The 18771-nt window shown below is 41.1% G+C and overlaps 1 protein-coding gene across 24 annotated transcripts in view; it reads right to left on the bottom strand.

The window, feature by feature from the left end:
• The window catches only part of PICALM (phosphatidylinositol binding clathrin assembly protein), a 97833-nt gene extending 83673 nt beyond the window's left edge, over positions 1-14160 (bottom strand). For all 24 annotated transcript variants that reach the window (XM_040255513.1, XM_040255518.1, XM_040255516.1 and 21 more), the window contains exon 1: positions 13694-14160. In XM_040255513.1, coding sequence (XP_040111447.1) covers positions 13694-13823 — 130 coding nt within the window. In that variant the 5' untranslated portion in view covers positions 13824-14160. The remainder of the gene's footprint in view (positions 1-13693) is intronic.
• Between the last annotated feature and the right edge of the window lie 4611 nt (positions 14161-18771).

Genomic DNA, 18771 nt, shown 5'->3' with positions numbered 1-18771 from the left:
CAGTAGCCAAAAGTGAAAGAAACAAAGTGAAGTCGCTCAGTCATGTCCGACTCTTTGCGATCCCATGGACTGTAGCCCGCCAGGCTCCTCTGTCCATGGCATCCTCCAGGCAAGAATATTGGAGTGGGTTGCCATGCGTTCCTCCAGAGGATCTTCCCCACCCAGAGGATCGAACCGGGGTCTCCTGCATTGCAGGCAGGCACTTTATCCTCTGAGCCACCAGGGAAGCCAGGAAATGAGATATATCTAAAGGTCACAGGATTAAAATCCATATTCCCTCCACAATCTCATCCCAGACAGTTGTTCTAACTATACTTCCCCTCAGGCCTGACCTGTCATTCCTCTGACCTCAAAGCACCCCACCTATCATCTACAGGTAAGGTAGATTCCTTTGTTTACCATCTAGATTCCTTTATTTCCCAAACACTGTTCCAGCTTTGCTACCTACAAAGTTTGCTCTTGCTCTTTCCTCCACCTGAAATGCCTACCCCTCCTAATTACCATTTAAGGTCCATTTCTCCTCCTTTATCAAAAGCAGTTCTCTCTCTCCCCTCTAATTTTCAATGATATCCATTCTGAGCTTATCTTACACTGCTGCCCCCTAATATAACTATCTGTATATGTCATCTTTCTTACTAGACTGAGGACATGATCAAACAAATAATTTCACCTTTAGATTTCTCAATAATCTCAACACAGTAGCTTGTTTATACTAGCAGACAACATGTAATTGCTAATGAGTATATTAATTTCCATTAGACTAATAAAGTCTTGTTTGGTAGAAATTGAGCTTTAAAAAGCTAAAGAAACTAATAATTAATGTATCCTATGTAACAAATTGCTATCGATTGTTAAACCACATAAATCAAACATGCCCCCAAGAATCTTAGCAAACTTTTCCTATTCACACTGACTGTCATCAGATGATAAGATAGTCTGTGTTTAAGTTCATTCACAAAGTTGAAACAAAAACACTTCTACCTGCAGACAGGCCCACAGAAGTCACTCAATCAGTGTACCTGATTCCATTCATTCAGTGACCCAAACGACCACATGTAACAACATTCAGCACTTCTGCCATTCTGTAACACTGGCGTGGAAAACTAGGAGAGCAGCTAACAGGTGGCAAGGGAGTCTAAAATGCAGATCTGGGCAGAAGAGACCAGAGTTTACCAAGGTAACTCCTGTCCATTTCAAGACACTTAAGGGCTCTCTCTCCAACCTCATCGCCCCCCATTCTCATTAACAGTTTACATTCCACCATATGGCACTCACTACTTACAGTCTTCGCCAAACACACCAAAATGCTCTTTCTTGCCTTTGTGTCACTGCATGTGCTAATCTATTTAGAAGGAATTTCTCTGTCTGGCAAATCTCTGTTCATCCTTAAAATTCCTGTTAACTCCTCTATGAAGCTGTCACTAACTCCTTCAAAATTAATTACTCCACCCCATATTCTGATACTTTATGTAAATAATATTGCGCATTTATCTCAATATGTTAGTTATTTGTTTACACATTTTCACCATTAGCTCTCAGGTTCCTTTTAGGGTAATGACCAGTGTCATTCATTTTTCCAATATTTCCTAGACTTCAATCACTTTTCCTTAGCACTCCACTTAATGCTTCTTTCTAACCAGGGTTTTTGCTGGCACTGTGCAACTCAACAGAACTCAATCTCAGAACTTTCACCCCATAGTCTTGCTCATAGAACAAGTGAAAGATCGTAATATAGTTTACTAGATAATTTTACTTAAATAATATGAAATTAAAAAGAAAAATTTGCTCTTATAATTCTTTTTCCATTCAAGGCCTTCTCCAAGAAACGTAACGTTAAACAAAATGTTCAGTTCTTGAGTCTGTGGGTACACAAATGAATTAAGATTTATCTACATTACACTTTCCAAAAAATTAATTTGTATTTCAAGAAGTCAGTCAAGGTCAACATCCAGTTCATTCATTATACAGCCTATTAAAGTCACATATTTCATTTCTAACTATCTTCCTTTGCACTTTACATGTTCTGCCAATGTCTTATAACAAAACACACAAGCAGGTAGCAAGTAAAGCATTTATAGCATTCTGCAGTCAAGTGAACTACTGCAGATAACACAAAGTCTGAAGTCAAAGACTGCCAGGAATACACTTACAACAATCATACATTAGCAAATAAAATTCATAACAGGGAAAAAAAGGCATAAGAAACATCTGAAGTCAAATATACCAATATTAAGTAGGTCCTGGAATAAATAATATTTTAAGTGTGTCAAACTACCCTAATTTTATATAATCTAACTCCAGAAGTCTACTTCTGAACGTCCGTAATTCCTCAGGTTTTCAAACCATAAAGAATAAAAAGTAGCTTCATTATAGGAACGGAAAAAAGGTTAAAGAAACAACTACTACTCATAGTGAAGACATTACCCCTACAACAATCTTCCTCTTCCTTCATGGAAAAAAACCTAAAACATTGTTTGGTAACAGATTAGCAATCCCTCAAGAAAATGTTATCCCTCCTTCATTCTTTAAGCATCTTTTCATTACAAACTTGCTATATGCTCTATTTAGCACAGTAAAGAAGACATGCAGTTATAAACACATAATTATAGAAGCTATAGAGTTACATCACATGAAAAGTGTCACTATGGGGAAGTGTAAGATATTATGGAATTATACACACCATTCTGTGTCGACAAAAATACCTGCTTACTGATCCTCATGCAGCTATGTGTTATCTCTTCACACATTTAAACTACCCTGAGAATGTTAAAAAAAAAAAAGTTCATTGGATTAGATTAAGTGGTTTACCCAATTAAAAATGTTTGACTTGAATTTTCCACAGTCAATGAATTATACCAGTACTGGAGAATGACATTAAAGAAAATTTTTTGTCTCTCACTAGTCTCTACTTCTTTGTCACACAGCAGAGGCAGAGCTGTACCCCATGTCAACCTCAAAAGGGGAAAACTCAAATATCCCCCATTTTCCTTACTATCACCTTGCCACCACACACCATATATGAAAATTAACTCAAAACTGATCAAACCTAAAAGAGCTAAAAAACATAAAACTCTCAGGAGTAGTTAAGGCCTAAATCTGCATAACCTTGGACTAGCCAATGGTTTCTTAAGATAAAATAGCAAAAGCACAAATAACAGAAAATACAAAAAACTGAACTTCAAAATTAAAAAGGTTTGCACATCATTTATAAAAATATTATGAATCACTATGCTGCATATCTGAAACTAATAAAACACTGTAAATCAACTATACTTCAATTTTTAAAAGGGCAGGGTGTAGAGGGGTTACTATCAACAAAGTAGAAACGTAAAATGCAGGATGGGAAAAATAGTCATATAAGTCACATAAGGACCTACTATCTAGAATACCAAAGAACTCTTCTAGGCTTCCAAATAGTCAAATTTCAAATGGGCTAAGGATCTGAAGAGACATATTTTCAAAAATATACAAATGGACAGTAAGCTCAACATCATTAAAAAGATGTTTAACATCACTAGTCATTTGGAAAATGTCGAGCAAAATCATTACCAGCTTCCCTAATAGCTCAGTTGGTAAAGAATCCGCCTTCCATGCAGGAGACCCGGGTCTGATTCCTGGGTCGGGAAGATTCGCTGGAGAAGGGATAGATTACCCACTCCAGTATTCTCGGGCTTCCCTTGTGACTCAGCTGGTAAAGAATTGCCTCCAATGCGGGAAACCTGGGTTCAATCCCTGGGTTGGGAAGATCCCCTGGAGAACGGAAAGGCTACCCACTCCAGTATTCTGGCCTGGAGAATTCCAAGGACTGTATAGTCCACGGGATCGCAGAGTCGGACATGACTGAGCAACTTTCACTTCACGCAAAACCATTATACACACACACACACACACGTATGTATGTATTTAACTAGGATGACTGCAATGAAAAAAATTTAATTAAAATTTAAATACCCTGAAAATAATAAGTGTTATAAAGTATACAGAGAAACTGAAACCTTTATACATTGCTCTTGGGAATACAAAATGGTACAACTGCTGTGGAAAACAACCCGGTAAACCCTCAAAAAGTTAAACATTTAACTACCAGAAATTCTTCTCTTTGGTACATACCCAAGAGAACTGAAAACACATGTTAACACAAACATTTTTATACAGATGTTCATAGCAATACTATCCTTGGTGGATTTAAAGGGGTAAACAACCCAAAAGTCCATCAATGGACGAAAGAACAAAATGTGGTCTATCCATAAAGGGAATATTATTAGGGGTTATAGAAAGAATGAAATACTGTTACATGCTACAACATCCACAAACCTGGAAAGTTTTATGCTAAGCAAAAGAAACCAGACATGAAAGGCCAAGAATTGTATGATTCTGCTTATATGAAATGTCCAGATTAGGAAAATCCATAGATAGAAAGCAGATTACTGGTTGCCAGTGAAAGAGGGTGGCCAGATTGGGGAGTTGACTGCGAACAGATAGCTATTTTCTTTTTGGGGTGGTAGAAAATGTTCTGGAATTAGATAGTGGTAAAGGTCACACACAACACTGTGAACATATTTGATGTTTTGTGAACTACATCTCAATTTATAACTTGCATACAAGAGACGTCCCTGGCAGTCTAGTGGTTAAGACTCCCAACTTCCACTGCAGGGGGAGCAGGTTCAACCGCTGGTTGGAAAACTAAAATACCACATGCCGTGAAGTGCAGCACTCCCCAAAAATTTTGCAGAGAAGAATCACTTTGCCTCACAATCCCCCTTTCCACAATAGCTCTGTATGACTTAAATGACAAAATCTCACATTGTTCAATACCATGCATGGAATCAAATTTCTGTAAATAACTGTTTCAAATATAACAAAAAGGTCTGCAAACCCTTTCCAGAGTGAATATCACTGTAATTACTTTTGGTATATATGTGAATTAAAGTAAGATTTTTGCATACTAGATATATTTAAAATGTTACTTCTGTATTTCTCAAGCTTCCACAAGATAATAAACTCTATTCAGTTCAGTTTAGCTCAGTCGTGTCTGACTCTTTGCAACCCCATGAATAACAGGATGCCAGGCCTCCCTGTCCATCACCATCTCCCAGAGTTTACCCGAACTCATGTCCATCGAGTCAGTGATGCCACCCAGCCATCTCATTCTCTGCAGTCCCCTTCTCCTCCTGCCCCCAATCCCTCCCAGCATCAGTCTTTTCCAATGAGTCAACTCTTCGCATGAGGTGGCCAAAGTATTGGAGTTTCAGCTTCAGCATCAGTCCTTCCAATGAACACCCAGGACTGATCTCCTTTAGGATGGACTGGTTGGATCTCCTTGCAGACCAAGGGACTCTCAAAAGTCTTCCCCAACACCACAGTTCAAAAGAATCAATTCTTTGGCGCTCAGCTTTCTTCACAGTCCAACTCTATTACCAGCACATAAAAATCGTAATACACACACACACACACACCATGACGCTTTTTTTTAGAGCTTATAAATCACATGAGGAGACCTATAAAGACCTATAATTAGCAGAGAAATGTATTGGGTAGGCTGAACTTGCTGGATGAACCAATACATTAAAATGGGGCTTCCCATTAAAATGGTGGCTCAGTGGTAAAGAATCCTCCTACCAATGCAGGAGATTCAGGTTCAATCCCTGGGCTGGAAAGATGCTTTGGAGAAGGGAATGGCAGCCCACTCTAGTATTCTTGCCTGGAAAATCCCACAGACAGAGAAGCCTGGTGGGCTACAGTCCATGGGGTTACGAAAGAGCGGCAGAGGACTGAATGACTAAACCACCACCATACGTTAAAATACAGCAACTAAGTAGACCCTATGACATCACTCATAAAGTACACCTGCTCTCTTTAAGTGAGGATAGAAGTTTGGAAAGCACGTCTAAGTTTCTCCATCCACTACTTGGAAAAAATTTCCCTTGAGTAAATCAGGGCCCCTAGCAAGCTTTCAAGTACCAAGTTTATGACTATAAATACTAGCACCATTTCAGAAATCACTCCGGGAATTCCAAGCATGCAGAGAAGACTTTCAGCAATTCGTACCAGCCCCTGGAATCAGCTGATTGATGATCTAGATTTAGTGGTCTTACTATCACGGCCATCACTATTATCACTCCAACCTCCACTCTAAAACAGTCATCTCTTTTGCATTCTGACATTATCTACACCAAGTATGTACTGCAAACTTTCCTATGTCTAAAGTGAAGCTGTTATACGGTTATATACAGGAAGCAGCCTCCACACAGATTATAATGTGATCAGCACCTCCTGGAGCTGTACAAGGAAGCAACTCTGATACATATTTCAAATATAATTCTTAAAATTAATTTCTTCTTTTAAGACCACATCCTCAAAAGCATGCATTTTAAAATAGCTTTCAAACTGAGTAGCTGTAACCACGAAATTTTTTTCTTTGCTATAACACCACTTTGGGAAAATCACAAAATATTGAAACAAAACTAAACCTCAATTCCTCATGGGTCCCATGAAATACAGCAATTTGATATGTTTTTTATCAATGCTACTGAATGACTTTATATATAATTTTGTAACCAAGTGATTATCATTCACTGGAACTAAGATAATGCCCATAAAAACATTATTAAAATATCTACTGGGATAGACCTCAATGCTATGTCCATAAGTTGTTCATTCAATAGCCTGAGCTGTGACAGGAAATTACGTGCATTCAGCGTGCATTCAGTATTAATGAGTACCCAAAGCACCACTGATTAGGTAGTGTGAGAAGAGAGACACAACAGTACAAAAAAGAACAGTTTCTATTCATAATTAAAACACGCACAAACCCAAAATATACAGAGAATCAGAATAACCAGGGGGAGTTGTTCAGTAGTGTCCTTATGAAAGAGGTGATTTTAAACATCAACTTTAAGTTTAAAGAAGGTTAAAGAGGAGGATGGATCTGTTTTGACACAGAGAACAAAGATATTTTGTGTCCTAGGAATGGTATCTGCAAAGGATGGCTAACAGTTTGGGAGTCAAGAACTTACTTTGGCACAACTGGTACCCAACCTGCTTAGCTGAAAAAGAAACAGCCTAGCTATATTTAAAACAAAAAACAACAAAACCAGAAAGTGAGGAAAAAGAGGATCGAGAGTGTCAACTAAAGATGGACTTTATCAAGGCCTTTTAGGAAAAATTACATTATTACTGTTAGAAACTCTTTGCCCCAGTGCAGTCTCCTTTGAAAGTCACACATCACATTCTTTCCACTCTACTCAACAGTATGACATAATCGAAGGATTATGTCACATCTCTTGCTCAGTCTTACAATGACTGGGTCACTGTTACCCATCAAATCAAATGCAAAATTACTCTGAGAACTGCAAGGACCACTTAAATCTAGTTTCTCAGTTTCTTTTCCTCCCATCTTAACAGACACTCTTCCTTCCAGTTGCATTTTTTTTTCCCAGTCTCAGAAAATTTATAATCTTAAAAATTAAGGACTCCAAAGAGCTTTTATGTGATTTTTCTCTGATATTTACTGTGAGGGTTGGAAATTAAAACTCAAATTTTTAAAGATTAATTCATTTTAAAACAATAAAACTCATCATGTTAATATTTTTCATAAAAAATAACTATTTTCCAAAACCAAAATTTAGAACAGTGGCATTGTTTCATATTTTTTCCAAAACTCTTTACTATCTGGCTTAATAAAAAAGAGATTCTTCTATCTGCTACTACATTCAACTTGTTGCAATATCACATAGCCTCTGGAACACTCCACTGTACAATAGTGGAAGAATGAAAATGGGAAAGCTAAACAATGTCTCAGCATATGAATACAGTTTTGACCTCACAAATATGCTGAAAAGGTCTTGGGTACTCCCAGGAGGCAGAGGACCACACTTCAAAAAACATTGCAAGAGACTTCCCTGGCAGTCCAGTGGTTAAGACTCTGTGATTCCACATTAGGGGACGTGGGTTTGATCCCTGGTTGGGAAACTTAAGATCCCACATGCATAGCCAGAAAAAGAAAAACACTGCCTTGAGTAAATAAATATGGCTTATTCATTTCCTGGAATAGAAAAGCATTACATAAAAAGTCACACTAAGGTGAAACCCAGACCTGATGCCAGACCACCTGAGTTCAAATCCCAGTTCTATGCAACCTTGGGCAAATTACTAAACTCAATGCCTTAGTTCCCTCTTCAGCGAAATGGTAATAATAATAAAAATCTCTCTTACAAAGTTGTTGAAAGGAATAAACAAGTTAATAAATACAAAGTGTTCAATAATGTGAGTGCCCAGCACAAAGTAAGCACAAATAAACATTTGTTAAATAAATATAAACACAATCCAGGCATTAGCACAAAGCACATGCCTAGCTATGAGTACTGCTACTACATTCTAACGTAACTTCAAAAATCCTTGGTATTCTTATAATCTGGCAAACTACAATTCTGAAAGTAATTTTTAACACAAAGGTGTAGGGTCATCAAAATACCCTTTTCAAGGAATATCATTAGTAAAGTCTCAGTGCCCACAAACAATTCTCCATGAAAATAACTATATATACATATATATACAATGAATATACAAAATTCTAAAAGGTCAAATCCAAAACTTCAATTCTCTAGAGAAATATATAAAGCCATTTAATAGGGAACATACTGAGAACACAAAGTAATGGAAATGCCACTTCAGCCACCAAAAGAACAGGAAGAGCAAATAGTAAGCTGTTACTTTGAAAATCTAACCCTACTTCTCCTTGCTAGGGCTGTAACCTCTGGCCAAGAAATCTTTAAGTTTATTTTTCTTACTTCTTTGATTTTAAGGAAGAAATCAGGGAACTAGGCACTTTGAAACTGAAAAAAAAAAGAAAAAAAAGAACAAAAGAGATTTCCATGTATTACGACGGTGAACTTTCACATTAAGTATTCTAAATGATAATCAGAGTCAAAATAAACTATTTTATTTAAAGCAATTCTGACTATTTCAAATAAATTATATTAAACAATTAATGTATTTTTAAAACATCTAAGGAATTCTCTGCCTATCCAGTGGTTAGGACTCCACACTTCCACTGTAGGAGGTACAGGTTCAATCCATGGTTGAGAAACTAAGATCTCACAAGCCTTCAGCACAGCCAAAAACTAAAGGATTAAGTAGAAGAGCTTTCAAAAGCTAAAAAAAAAATAAAACATATAATACAAGTACTCTACAAATCAAAGGAGAGGAAATCAAATGAGTCAAAATTAAATTCTAAGACATCTTAAAAATTATTCAGATATACAAAATATACAAACATAAAAAGCACTGGTACACGAATAAAAATTAGATGACTAAAATCTAAACATTATTTCTTAAAATAACAAGTCCACCAGTGATGCCTAATTATTTTACAAAGATATTTTATAATTAATTTGCTAATTACACGTAAGGCAGGTATTGAAATGGCTAGAGGTCAGATTCTTTTCTGGGTTTCTCTTTTAAAATACATACTATCCAGAAATATAACTAAATATATCAAGGAGGAAAAAACTTATATTTGTAGAGTTCTACTGTAGGCCTCCTGCATTTGACAGAAGTAGTCAAATCTTACTATTACCACTTTGATGACTCAATCACCATTTTTTGTTATTTCAGAACTATTACAGGAGTAAGGGACAGAATAAGTCAAATAATGAAAATGAAAATATAAACCACAATTCTTATGGTAATTCTTATGGGAAAGAACAGTAAGCCCAAACATTACAAAATAACTGTCCATTTGGAAAGCCTCAGCTTCCTTATTTCTTCTAAACAAGAGCCATCAAGGGCAGATCTTCCACTTACTACCTTCTTCACATGTACTTGCTTGCAGATCAGATTCCAGTTACCAGACATCATCTTGATAATACAAAAACTAAGTACCCATTGAATATCATTAAGACATTAAAAATCAATAATTTGCTTTAAAAGACCATTATTTCAGCTGCATGTCAATATTTTATATGTATTTTCAATGTTATAAAAACCACTAACCCAAATACAAATTACACCTTCTATAAATTCAAAGTATTCACAAATTCTTACTTTAAAAACATGCACAAATTTCACAATTAAAATTAGGATGAGTCTAAATCCAGTACACAAGACACAAATACCCACACTGTATCTACCTTAGAGATTTGCTTACAATGAATACTTAATAAGAACGTGATTTTGATTTTGCTGTGCAGAATGGAAGGCAGATGGTGGCTAGGATGAAATGCCTTTTGAAATTAACCGGGAAAAACATGGATATAAAAGTGAAGACATTAGATCTGTTAACATAGTATTTCATTTCAGTGAAACATGTCATAAAATAAATGCCCAAGGAAAGAAAACTAGTATAAAAAAAGAAAAGTGTTCTTGTCAAAAGCAGAGGGAAGGCTGTGAAATTAGTTAAGAATGGTTTTAAGAAATTATAAATTATAAAACTGTTCTGTGTACTTCAATCATCAGTGTTTTCAGCATTCTACATCCATCTCATTAAATGGAGTTAAAAGACAACCTTCTATGCATATGACTTGCCTATCCCATAGCTATGAGAGAGGATTAAATTAGATAATGGTTAATAAGTGCCTGGCAAACAGAAGTCCTTCAGGTACAAAGGCTGCTATCCTCCTACCTTGATTATGGACATTAGAGGCCTAGAATTAAATGCAAATCATGTTTATTTTTAAAAATGTGTTTCAGAGGTTTGACAACTCTTTTCCCACTGTGGACACTAGTTAACATTATTATCTATTGACCCCTATAAGCAAAGCAAAAGCTCTTTCTTAAACATATATACAATGCAGTATGAATTAAGCCATAATTCATGGATTACAATAATCATTTCCTAATATGGACAGACCTTGGCAAGGTGCACAGAAACCACCTCCACACTCTAAAGGCTTAGAGGAAAAAAAAAAAAAGTCCTAAGCATATTTTTATTAACTACTAACATTTACAAAATGAAACCATTTTCATTAGGCTCAACTAATTAGGCAACAGTTTCTCAGGATATTAAAAGGTGCAACAACAGAACTAAGCCTTCACTAGAAAAATTTCTTAAAGAGGAAAAATTATATCTGCAGTAACACCCTAAAAGTCCATGGTGTCATATGGCTCAGTCCCTTCACTGTTCACCTGAAACTACCATAATTTTAAATTATATATGTTAATCGGCTATACTCCAATACGAAATAAAAAGTTTAAAGTTTGGGGGGGAAAAAAAGTCCATGATGTCAAAACCCAAAACTATTTGTGAAAGCCTTTTGAATTTTCTCTAACTATGTTAAAGTGTGTAAGGCAAGAGGGTGTTTAGAAAAGCCACTCATTGGTCAGACTTTAGTTAAGTGTATTTTATTAATGGAACCGGTTATATAGGTGTTTTAAGCAATATAGGGAAGACAATATTAGTGTATTTTTAAAACTTCATTTGAAAAAAGAGTAGTGGCACCTTATCTACATAGATTTAAAAAAAATCAAACATTATCAGCAATATTCAAGTTCTAAACAAGTAGGAATGTATAAACACAGCGGTGGTAAAGAAAAAGAACTACAAACGTGAGATTACCCATACCAAACATAATCCCAGTTCGATTCTGCAGTAGCTTCCATTATAAGAGAAAACGCTAACATTTAACATTCATAAAACCACAAGCAAGTCTCACTCTCCCTAAACTTACCTAGCCTGTTTTCTGACCTTTTCCACAATGTGTTAGAACTGCAACATTTGAAATAAGACAAAAATCTTTAAAAGGACTTTTAAAACTGCTATCTATTCTTGTCATTTTGAAGTGAGAGACGAGGGTAACAGTTCACAAAGTCACAAGTAGTTTCTTTAACACTGAAAACAAGAAACAGAAACCAACCTCACAAAAGAATTGTTAGGGCAACCATAGATTAAAGAGAAGTAAACAGTAAAAATGTCTATTCCAAATATCAGATAATCAAAAAAGCACTTACGGCTTCATAATGCATTTTAAAGAATTTTCCGTTTATGAAAGTGTCACCATTCAAATAACATTCTGAATTCCTTAAAACAGTCTAGGATTGATGGTTTAACAAGCAACCTGCAAGAACCGCACATCAGAAAGAACCACCGAGCAGTAATAATTGTTTTTTTAAACTTTTCCACAAGGAAGGAACAAGTCACAATGAACAATGGGTTTGTCTGTAGCAATAACTTGTTCTAACAGTACTTCATGAGCAAAGCCTCTTGAAAGAATTCACATTTTGTGCATTTTTTTTATAAAAGCGCAAACCTTAGGGCCGAAGTCCAAGCGAGAAATCAAAACAGGACTCCAGTCAGTGAATTCTCTTTCAGGACATGCTCACTCTTGCTTCAAACAGTAAAGCAAAGTAACTTTCATGGAGGATAAAAGTCAGTCAGGCTTCTGTGTCCAACAGCCATTAAAAAAAAAAAAAGGAACTTATTTCTTAACTATGCCTTTTCGCCCATGTTTCCCTTAAAGTTTCAGGTCAAAGCACCACCGTATCAAAGATTTGAGTAATCCACTGATCTTTGTACCCTGAGGTAAAGGAGTGGAATAAAAAAGGATATTACAGGTGGCTTCCAGGTTTGGAAGAAGTTGGGAGGAGTTATCTGGAGTAACTGTATTTGTCAGTGAATGGTGTAATGTTATGCCGTGTAAGAAAAGCTAGTCTCCCAAAAGACAACCAGCATAAAATAGAATGGAGTCCAAACTCAAGCATCACCAAATACTTTTCACCAGTATTTAAAAGACGTATGTTATTTGAGGGTTTGATTACTAATCCACTTTGAATTCCAATAGTCTACGGTTCACTAAAGCGTCTAAACTGAAATCGCCAGGTTTAACAGCTCTACTAGAACTGACACCAAAATCAGCAAACATTTTTCCGTATCCCCATCAGACAAAAAAAAAAAAAAAAAGGAGGTGGGGGTGCGCCTGACATTCACAACTTATTCCAGTCCGAAGCAAGAAAACACAATGGCTAAATTCCACCAGGGGTGATTAAAAAGCCCGAATTTCCCACAAATCTGTCCCCACATCAAGGGAATCCCTTTACTTTCACGATCCTAAAAAGAAAAATAAAAAATAGTCCAGGGGAAGGGGGAAAAAAAAAAGTCGGGGACTGAATTATAATATTTACAATGAGACGAAGGGAACTTAAAGCTACGGAGGCGAAGAAAGGTAACCGAGAGGAGGAAAGGTGGATGAGAAAGCGGGGGGGGGAGGGAAGGGACGGGAGAGGCTGGCGGAGCAGAGAGTGGGGACTGTCCCCTCGGGGGGAGGCAGCCCTCGGGGGCTGCGGAGAAACAGAAGGGGGGGCGGTCCGGGCGCTCACGGAAACCCCGAGGAGGCTGCTACGGGAAACAATGGGGCGCTGAGGCCGGGAGCCGGCGGCGGGGAGACGCCGGGGAGCGGGCGGCTGGGTGCGGAGAGAGGACAGAGCACAGAGGGCTGCGCCAGGACCGGAGGCGGCCGGGGGGCGAGGGGCGAGGTGGGGGGCGGCCGGCCGGCCGGCTGCGGCGGGGGCCCCGGGGACCCGGGCGGCGACGGGCTCGTCAGGGACGGTCCAGACCGGGAACGGAAGCCGTGAAGGCAGGTGTGGAGGCGAGAGACACAGAGAACACGGCTCCGGGAGGGGAACCCAGGACCCGCCGGGCCCCCAGGAGACCGCAGCTGAGGGGAGAGGCAGCGGGAGACGCGCGGGGGCCGTCACTCACAGTCCAGGTGCTTCTTCTTGGGCCCCATGATCTCGTGGGTCGTGGCCTTGCATACTGTCTTGGACACGGCGGAGCCGGTGACACTGTGCTGGGCGGCGGTGATCCGGTCCGTCAGGCTCTGGCCGGACATCTCTGCGGCTCCTCCGCCAGCCCTCCCGCTCGGCAGCCGGCGGGGAACTGGCACCCCCAAGCGCCGGAGGGCCCCCCCGCCGCCCCCCGCCCCCGCCGCACCCCCTTAACCCCGCACCGGCCCCCCTCCTTCTCCGCCTGCCGGCCCGGGGCGGGGCTCAGGGCCGCGCGCCGCCACCCGGACCGGAAAGAGCCGGCTCCGGTCCGCCGCGGGGTCAGGCGCGGCGTCGGCTACTCCGCCGGCCCCCGCCTCAGTTTCAGCCCAGCCCTCCCCTGGTCAGCTGGAGCCCGGCAGGGCGAGAGGCACAGGCGGCTGCAGGAAAATGGCGGCGCCAGGCTCCTCCTCGGAGCTTTCCGGGCTGCCCCGGGTCACGTGACGCGGGCGCCGCCCCTCCTCCTCCTCGTCGTCGTCCTCCTCCTCCCGCCCCCTTTCTCCCTTCTCCGTCCCCTTCGGCACCCGCCCTCCCTCGCTCGGCGAGGGCAGAGCGGGGCGGCGCCCGCGCGTTACGTGGTGGAACCCGCCCGGCGGGCGCAACAGGAGGCCCGCCCGCGGGGGAGGGGGGAAGGGGGAGTGCGCGGCCCGCCGCGTCACGTGACGCTCCCTGCCAACAGGTCGCCAGAGGCCGGGCTCGCGGGGGGAGGGGCGGGGTCACAGAGAGGGGCGGGGTCACAGAGGGGGCGGGCTCACGGGAAGCGGGCGGGGCTTGCGGCTGCGCCCCTCACTCGCCTCCGGGGTGTCCCAGCGTTTGGTCGGAAGCGACGGTGTGACAAAGAGGAGGTGCGGCCGCCTCTTCAGCCCCTCCCTGAGGAAGCGGGTGTCGGAGCTCCCGGGGCTTTTTTTAGTTGTAGAATCAAGAACGGGGTGTTCAATGATGCCCCCCCGCCGCCCCTCCGAAGCCATCCTCCTGGCTTTAAGGGCAAGGCTTCCGTCGACCCATTCTCAGGCCTCTCCCTCCAATGGGCATTGAAACTCTCCCTGCTTCCTGACCCAGGAGGGTTGGGTTTTTTGGTTTTGTTTTTTTTCTTTTCCCCACCCTTTTTCTAGAGAGGCTTGAAATTACCACCTGTTTTTGTTTATCGTTTCTCTGAAAACGCGACGCGTTGATGCCAGTCTATATTTGAATACTAATAGACCAGGGTTCTCTTGGGGCGTCAAATACGACAGGAAACACATAGCTTCACTGGAATTTCAAAAGGGAAGTAGTAGGATGATGTCACCAGAGATTAGCTTGACCCTACAAGGGCTGACTGCTGTGGTGATTAAAGGTCCAGACCATAGAAGGAAGTGAGAGGGTGGTAAATGGAGACGTCCCATTCAGAGAACCCAGACATCACCACCTGGCATCTGCCCCTGGTTTAGTCTTTGTTCTCTTTGGCCTCTTTTCTCTTGCATAAACCAGATTTTCAGGGAAAGAAGACACTGAAACCTTCCTGTGGGCATTTAGAAAAGTTACTATATCCTGTGAATCTGTTACAGGAGATCCAGATCTCTTAAAGTGTTAAAATGTTATTAGGGCCCCACTTGCAACACTAAGTTTAAGGATAAATTTTTAAACCTCTATGAACGTTAATTTACCATGTAGTCCTTTGTAGTCTTGCTAGTTTCATATGAAATGCCAACATACTCAGAGTCTGTGTACACCATCTGCCAGCCAATTCCGGAATACTGTGCTTCAGTCTGGTGACTCTCAGAAGATGCAAAGCTAATAGATAGTTAACATTTTGTGTGTCATCATGAATTTTGTGGTCTCTTTTCGTTCCCTTTCCCCTCTTTTTTTATTTCACGATGGCTGGTGAAATTCTGCAGCACTATGCTTTTGCCAAGAACATAAAGTGCTTAAACCAGCAGCCTTCATCTTTCTCCAGCCAGCCCAAATTTCTCAAAACTGTAATGACTTCCTTCAGTACATCTGCAACCCGCCTGTCGTTTGGTGCCCAGTTTGCTGCCCTGGGTCCATTGGGCTGTGGAGTTACCCAATTTTCAAGACATCCTTGCTATTCTCTGGGTTCTATTTAATAAGTTACTGGGTGGTCTCTGTGCTGGTACACCCACAGTGAGGTCAACAGGAGCTAAATCAGTAGATAAATATTTCTTCTTTAGAGGAAATCTAAAAGTTATACCTAAACACACAGTTCAGTCGCTCAGTTGTGTCCAACTCTTTGTGACCCCATGAATCACAGCACGCCAGGCCTCCCTGTCCATCACCATCTCCCGGAGTTCACTCAGACTCATGTCCATCGAGTCAGTGATGCCATTCAGCCATCTCATCCTCGGTCGTCCCCTTCTCCTCCTGCCCACAATCCCTCCCAGCATCAGAGTCTTTTCCAATGAGTCAACTCTTTGCATGAGGTGGCCAAAGTATTGGAGTTTCAGCTTTAGCATCATTCCTTCCAAAGAAATCCCAGGGCTGATCTCCTTCAGAATGGACTGATTGGATCTCCTTGCAGTCCAAGGGACTCTCAAGAGTCTTCTCCAACACCACAGTTCAAAAGCATCAATTCTTCGGCGCTCAGCCTTCTTCACAGTCCAAGTCTCACTTCTGTCTCCTACACCACTTCTATTGCCTTAGTTCCAGGCTATGATCTCTTTCCCATGTAGACTGTTCTAGCTGATTTCTCTCTCTCATACCTCGACTCTCCAATCCAGATCATTCTGAACCTAAAATCTAATTATCTTTTCTTTGCATGAAAAGCCTTCTCTATAATCCTTGTTGCTGTTGCTGCTGCTGCTAAGTCGCTTCAGTCGTGTCTGACTCTGTGCGACCCCATAGACAGCAGCCCACCAGGCTCCCCTGTGCCTGGGATTCTCCAGGCAAGAACACTGGAGTGGGTTGCCATTTCCTTCTCCAATGCATGAAAGTGAAAAGTGAAAGTGAAGTTTCTCAGTCATGTCCGACTCTTAGCTACTCTAGAGGATAAAAATTCAGGACTTTCAGCCTGCCATACAGGCCCTTCATGATCAATAGCCCCTGTGCTGCGATTCATGGGGTCGCAAAGAGTCAGACATGACCGAGCGACTGAACTGAACCGAACTGAACTGATGCTCGTTGAGCCTCATGTCTTCCCCGGCCTCCACATGCACTCCAGCCGGTATCACACTACTAGTCATACTTGATTATGCCACCCAGTCAGCAGTTTCCTTTTGTTGCTCGTGTAGTATTCTGTACATCCTTCTGCTATCAAATTATTTTAATTTTTATTGCACTAGCCACTGAGCAACTGAGCACTGATTGTACTAGCATGGGGTGCTGGCAGAGATGCCTTCTTGGTAGCATTGTGGCTGATGCATAGTAGGTTTGTTTTTAGGTTTGTCTTAGTCACTCAGTCATGTCTGACTCTTGTTGCAACACCATGAACTGTATGTATGTAGCTCACCTGGCTCCTCTGTTCACGGGATTTTCTAGGCAAGAATACTAGTGTGAATTGCCATTTCCTACTCCAGGGGATCTTCCTAACCCAGGGGGATCGAACCCACATTTCTTGTGTCTCCTGCACTGGCAGCCCAATTCTTTACCACTGAGCCAACTGGGAAGCCCAACACATAGTGAAAGTGAAAGTGAAGTCGCTCAGTCGTGTCCGGCTCTTTGCGACCCCATGGACTGTAGCCCACCAGGCTCCTCTGTCCATGGGATTTTCCAGGCAAGAGTACTGGAGTGGATTGCCATTTCCTTCTCCAGGGGCTCTCCCCACCCCAGGGATTGAACCCGGGTCTCCCACTTTGTAGACAGACGCTTTACCGTTTGAGCCACCAGGGAAGCCCTTAGACAGAGTCAAATGCTGGTCGAATGAACGAATGAAAACATTCTGAAGTCGCCGATTGGGAACACCACTCCAAACCTCTCATTTAATAAAAACCTGCCCATGTTTTCACACTAAGAGCATCATTGTCAGGTTATGGACAGTAATTATGTATTATGGGCGGCAGGTAAACATAGTTATGTCCGTCCTACCATTATCCGTATGGAGCATTGTCCATATTTCAGTACTGTATTAATTCATTCACTCTTTCAAAAACCACGTATTGAACAGCTGTTGTGTGTAAGGCACTGTTCTGGGTGCTGAACACTGTTCTAACAGAGAACCCATTAATTCTTTGGGAACTAATAACTCTCAACTTTGATCATCAACTTGAAAGTCTTCGTGCTTTCATTATAAATGAACAGAACCCAAAACAGAAGAAAGGAAGAATTTGAATAGCACATGATATTTCCTAAGGCTCCCTAAATTGTGAAGTATCTTGTAGAGAGGTATGAGGCACAGAGGAGGGAGAAACAGTTTTTTGAATGTTTTGTGTGTACTAGGAACACTACATGAATTTTTTCATTTAATTCTCATTACTGTAACTCTGGGTTTCCCTGGTGACTCAGTGGTAAAGAATCTGCCTGCCAATTCAGGATACTCAAGTTCAATCCCTGGTCCAGGAAGATCCCCAAAGGAAGAAAATGGCTCCCCACTCCACTGTTCTTGCCTGGAAAACCCAATGGACAGAGGAGCCTGGCAGGCTACCCAGTCCATGGGGTCACAAAGAGTTGGACACAACTGAGCGAATAAACAACAACTATAACTCTAAAAAGTTTTGTGCCACTTAATACAAGGAGAGAAAAAGTTTAAATGTTTATGCAATTTTACTCTATTGCTTAAAAAGAATCTTAGAAGTCTCAGAATACCACAAATACTCAAGGGGTAGAAGCAAGATTTAAAAACTCATTGTCTTATATACGCACTACTATGTATAAAATAGAATACTAATGAGAGCCTAATGTATAGCACAGGGAATTCTGCTCAGTGCTCTGTGATGACCTAAATGGGAAGGAAATCTAAAAAAGATTGGATATATGTATCCGTATAGCTGATTCACTTTGCTGCATAGTAGAAACTCACACAACATTGTAAAGCAACTATATTCCAACAACAAACCTCATTGTCTTTCCGTTCCTTTATCTAGATCC

The sequence above is a fragment of the Oryx dammah genome, unplaced genomic scaffold (genome assembly GCF_014754425.2).
Source record: "Oryx dammah isolate SB20612 unplaced genomic scaffold, SCBI_Odam_1.1 HiC_scaffold_15, whole genome shotgun sequence".
Lineage (NCBI taxonomy): Eukaryota > Metazoa > Chordata > Mammalia > Artiodactyla > Bovidae > Oryx > Oryx dammah.
Note: the sequence above shows the minus strand (reverse complement) of the source record. Positions and strands in the feature narration are given on the sequence as shown.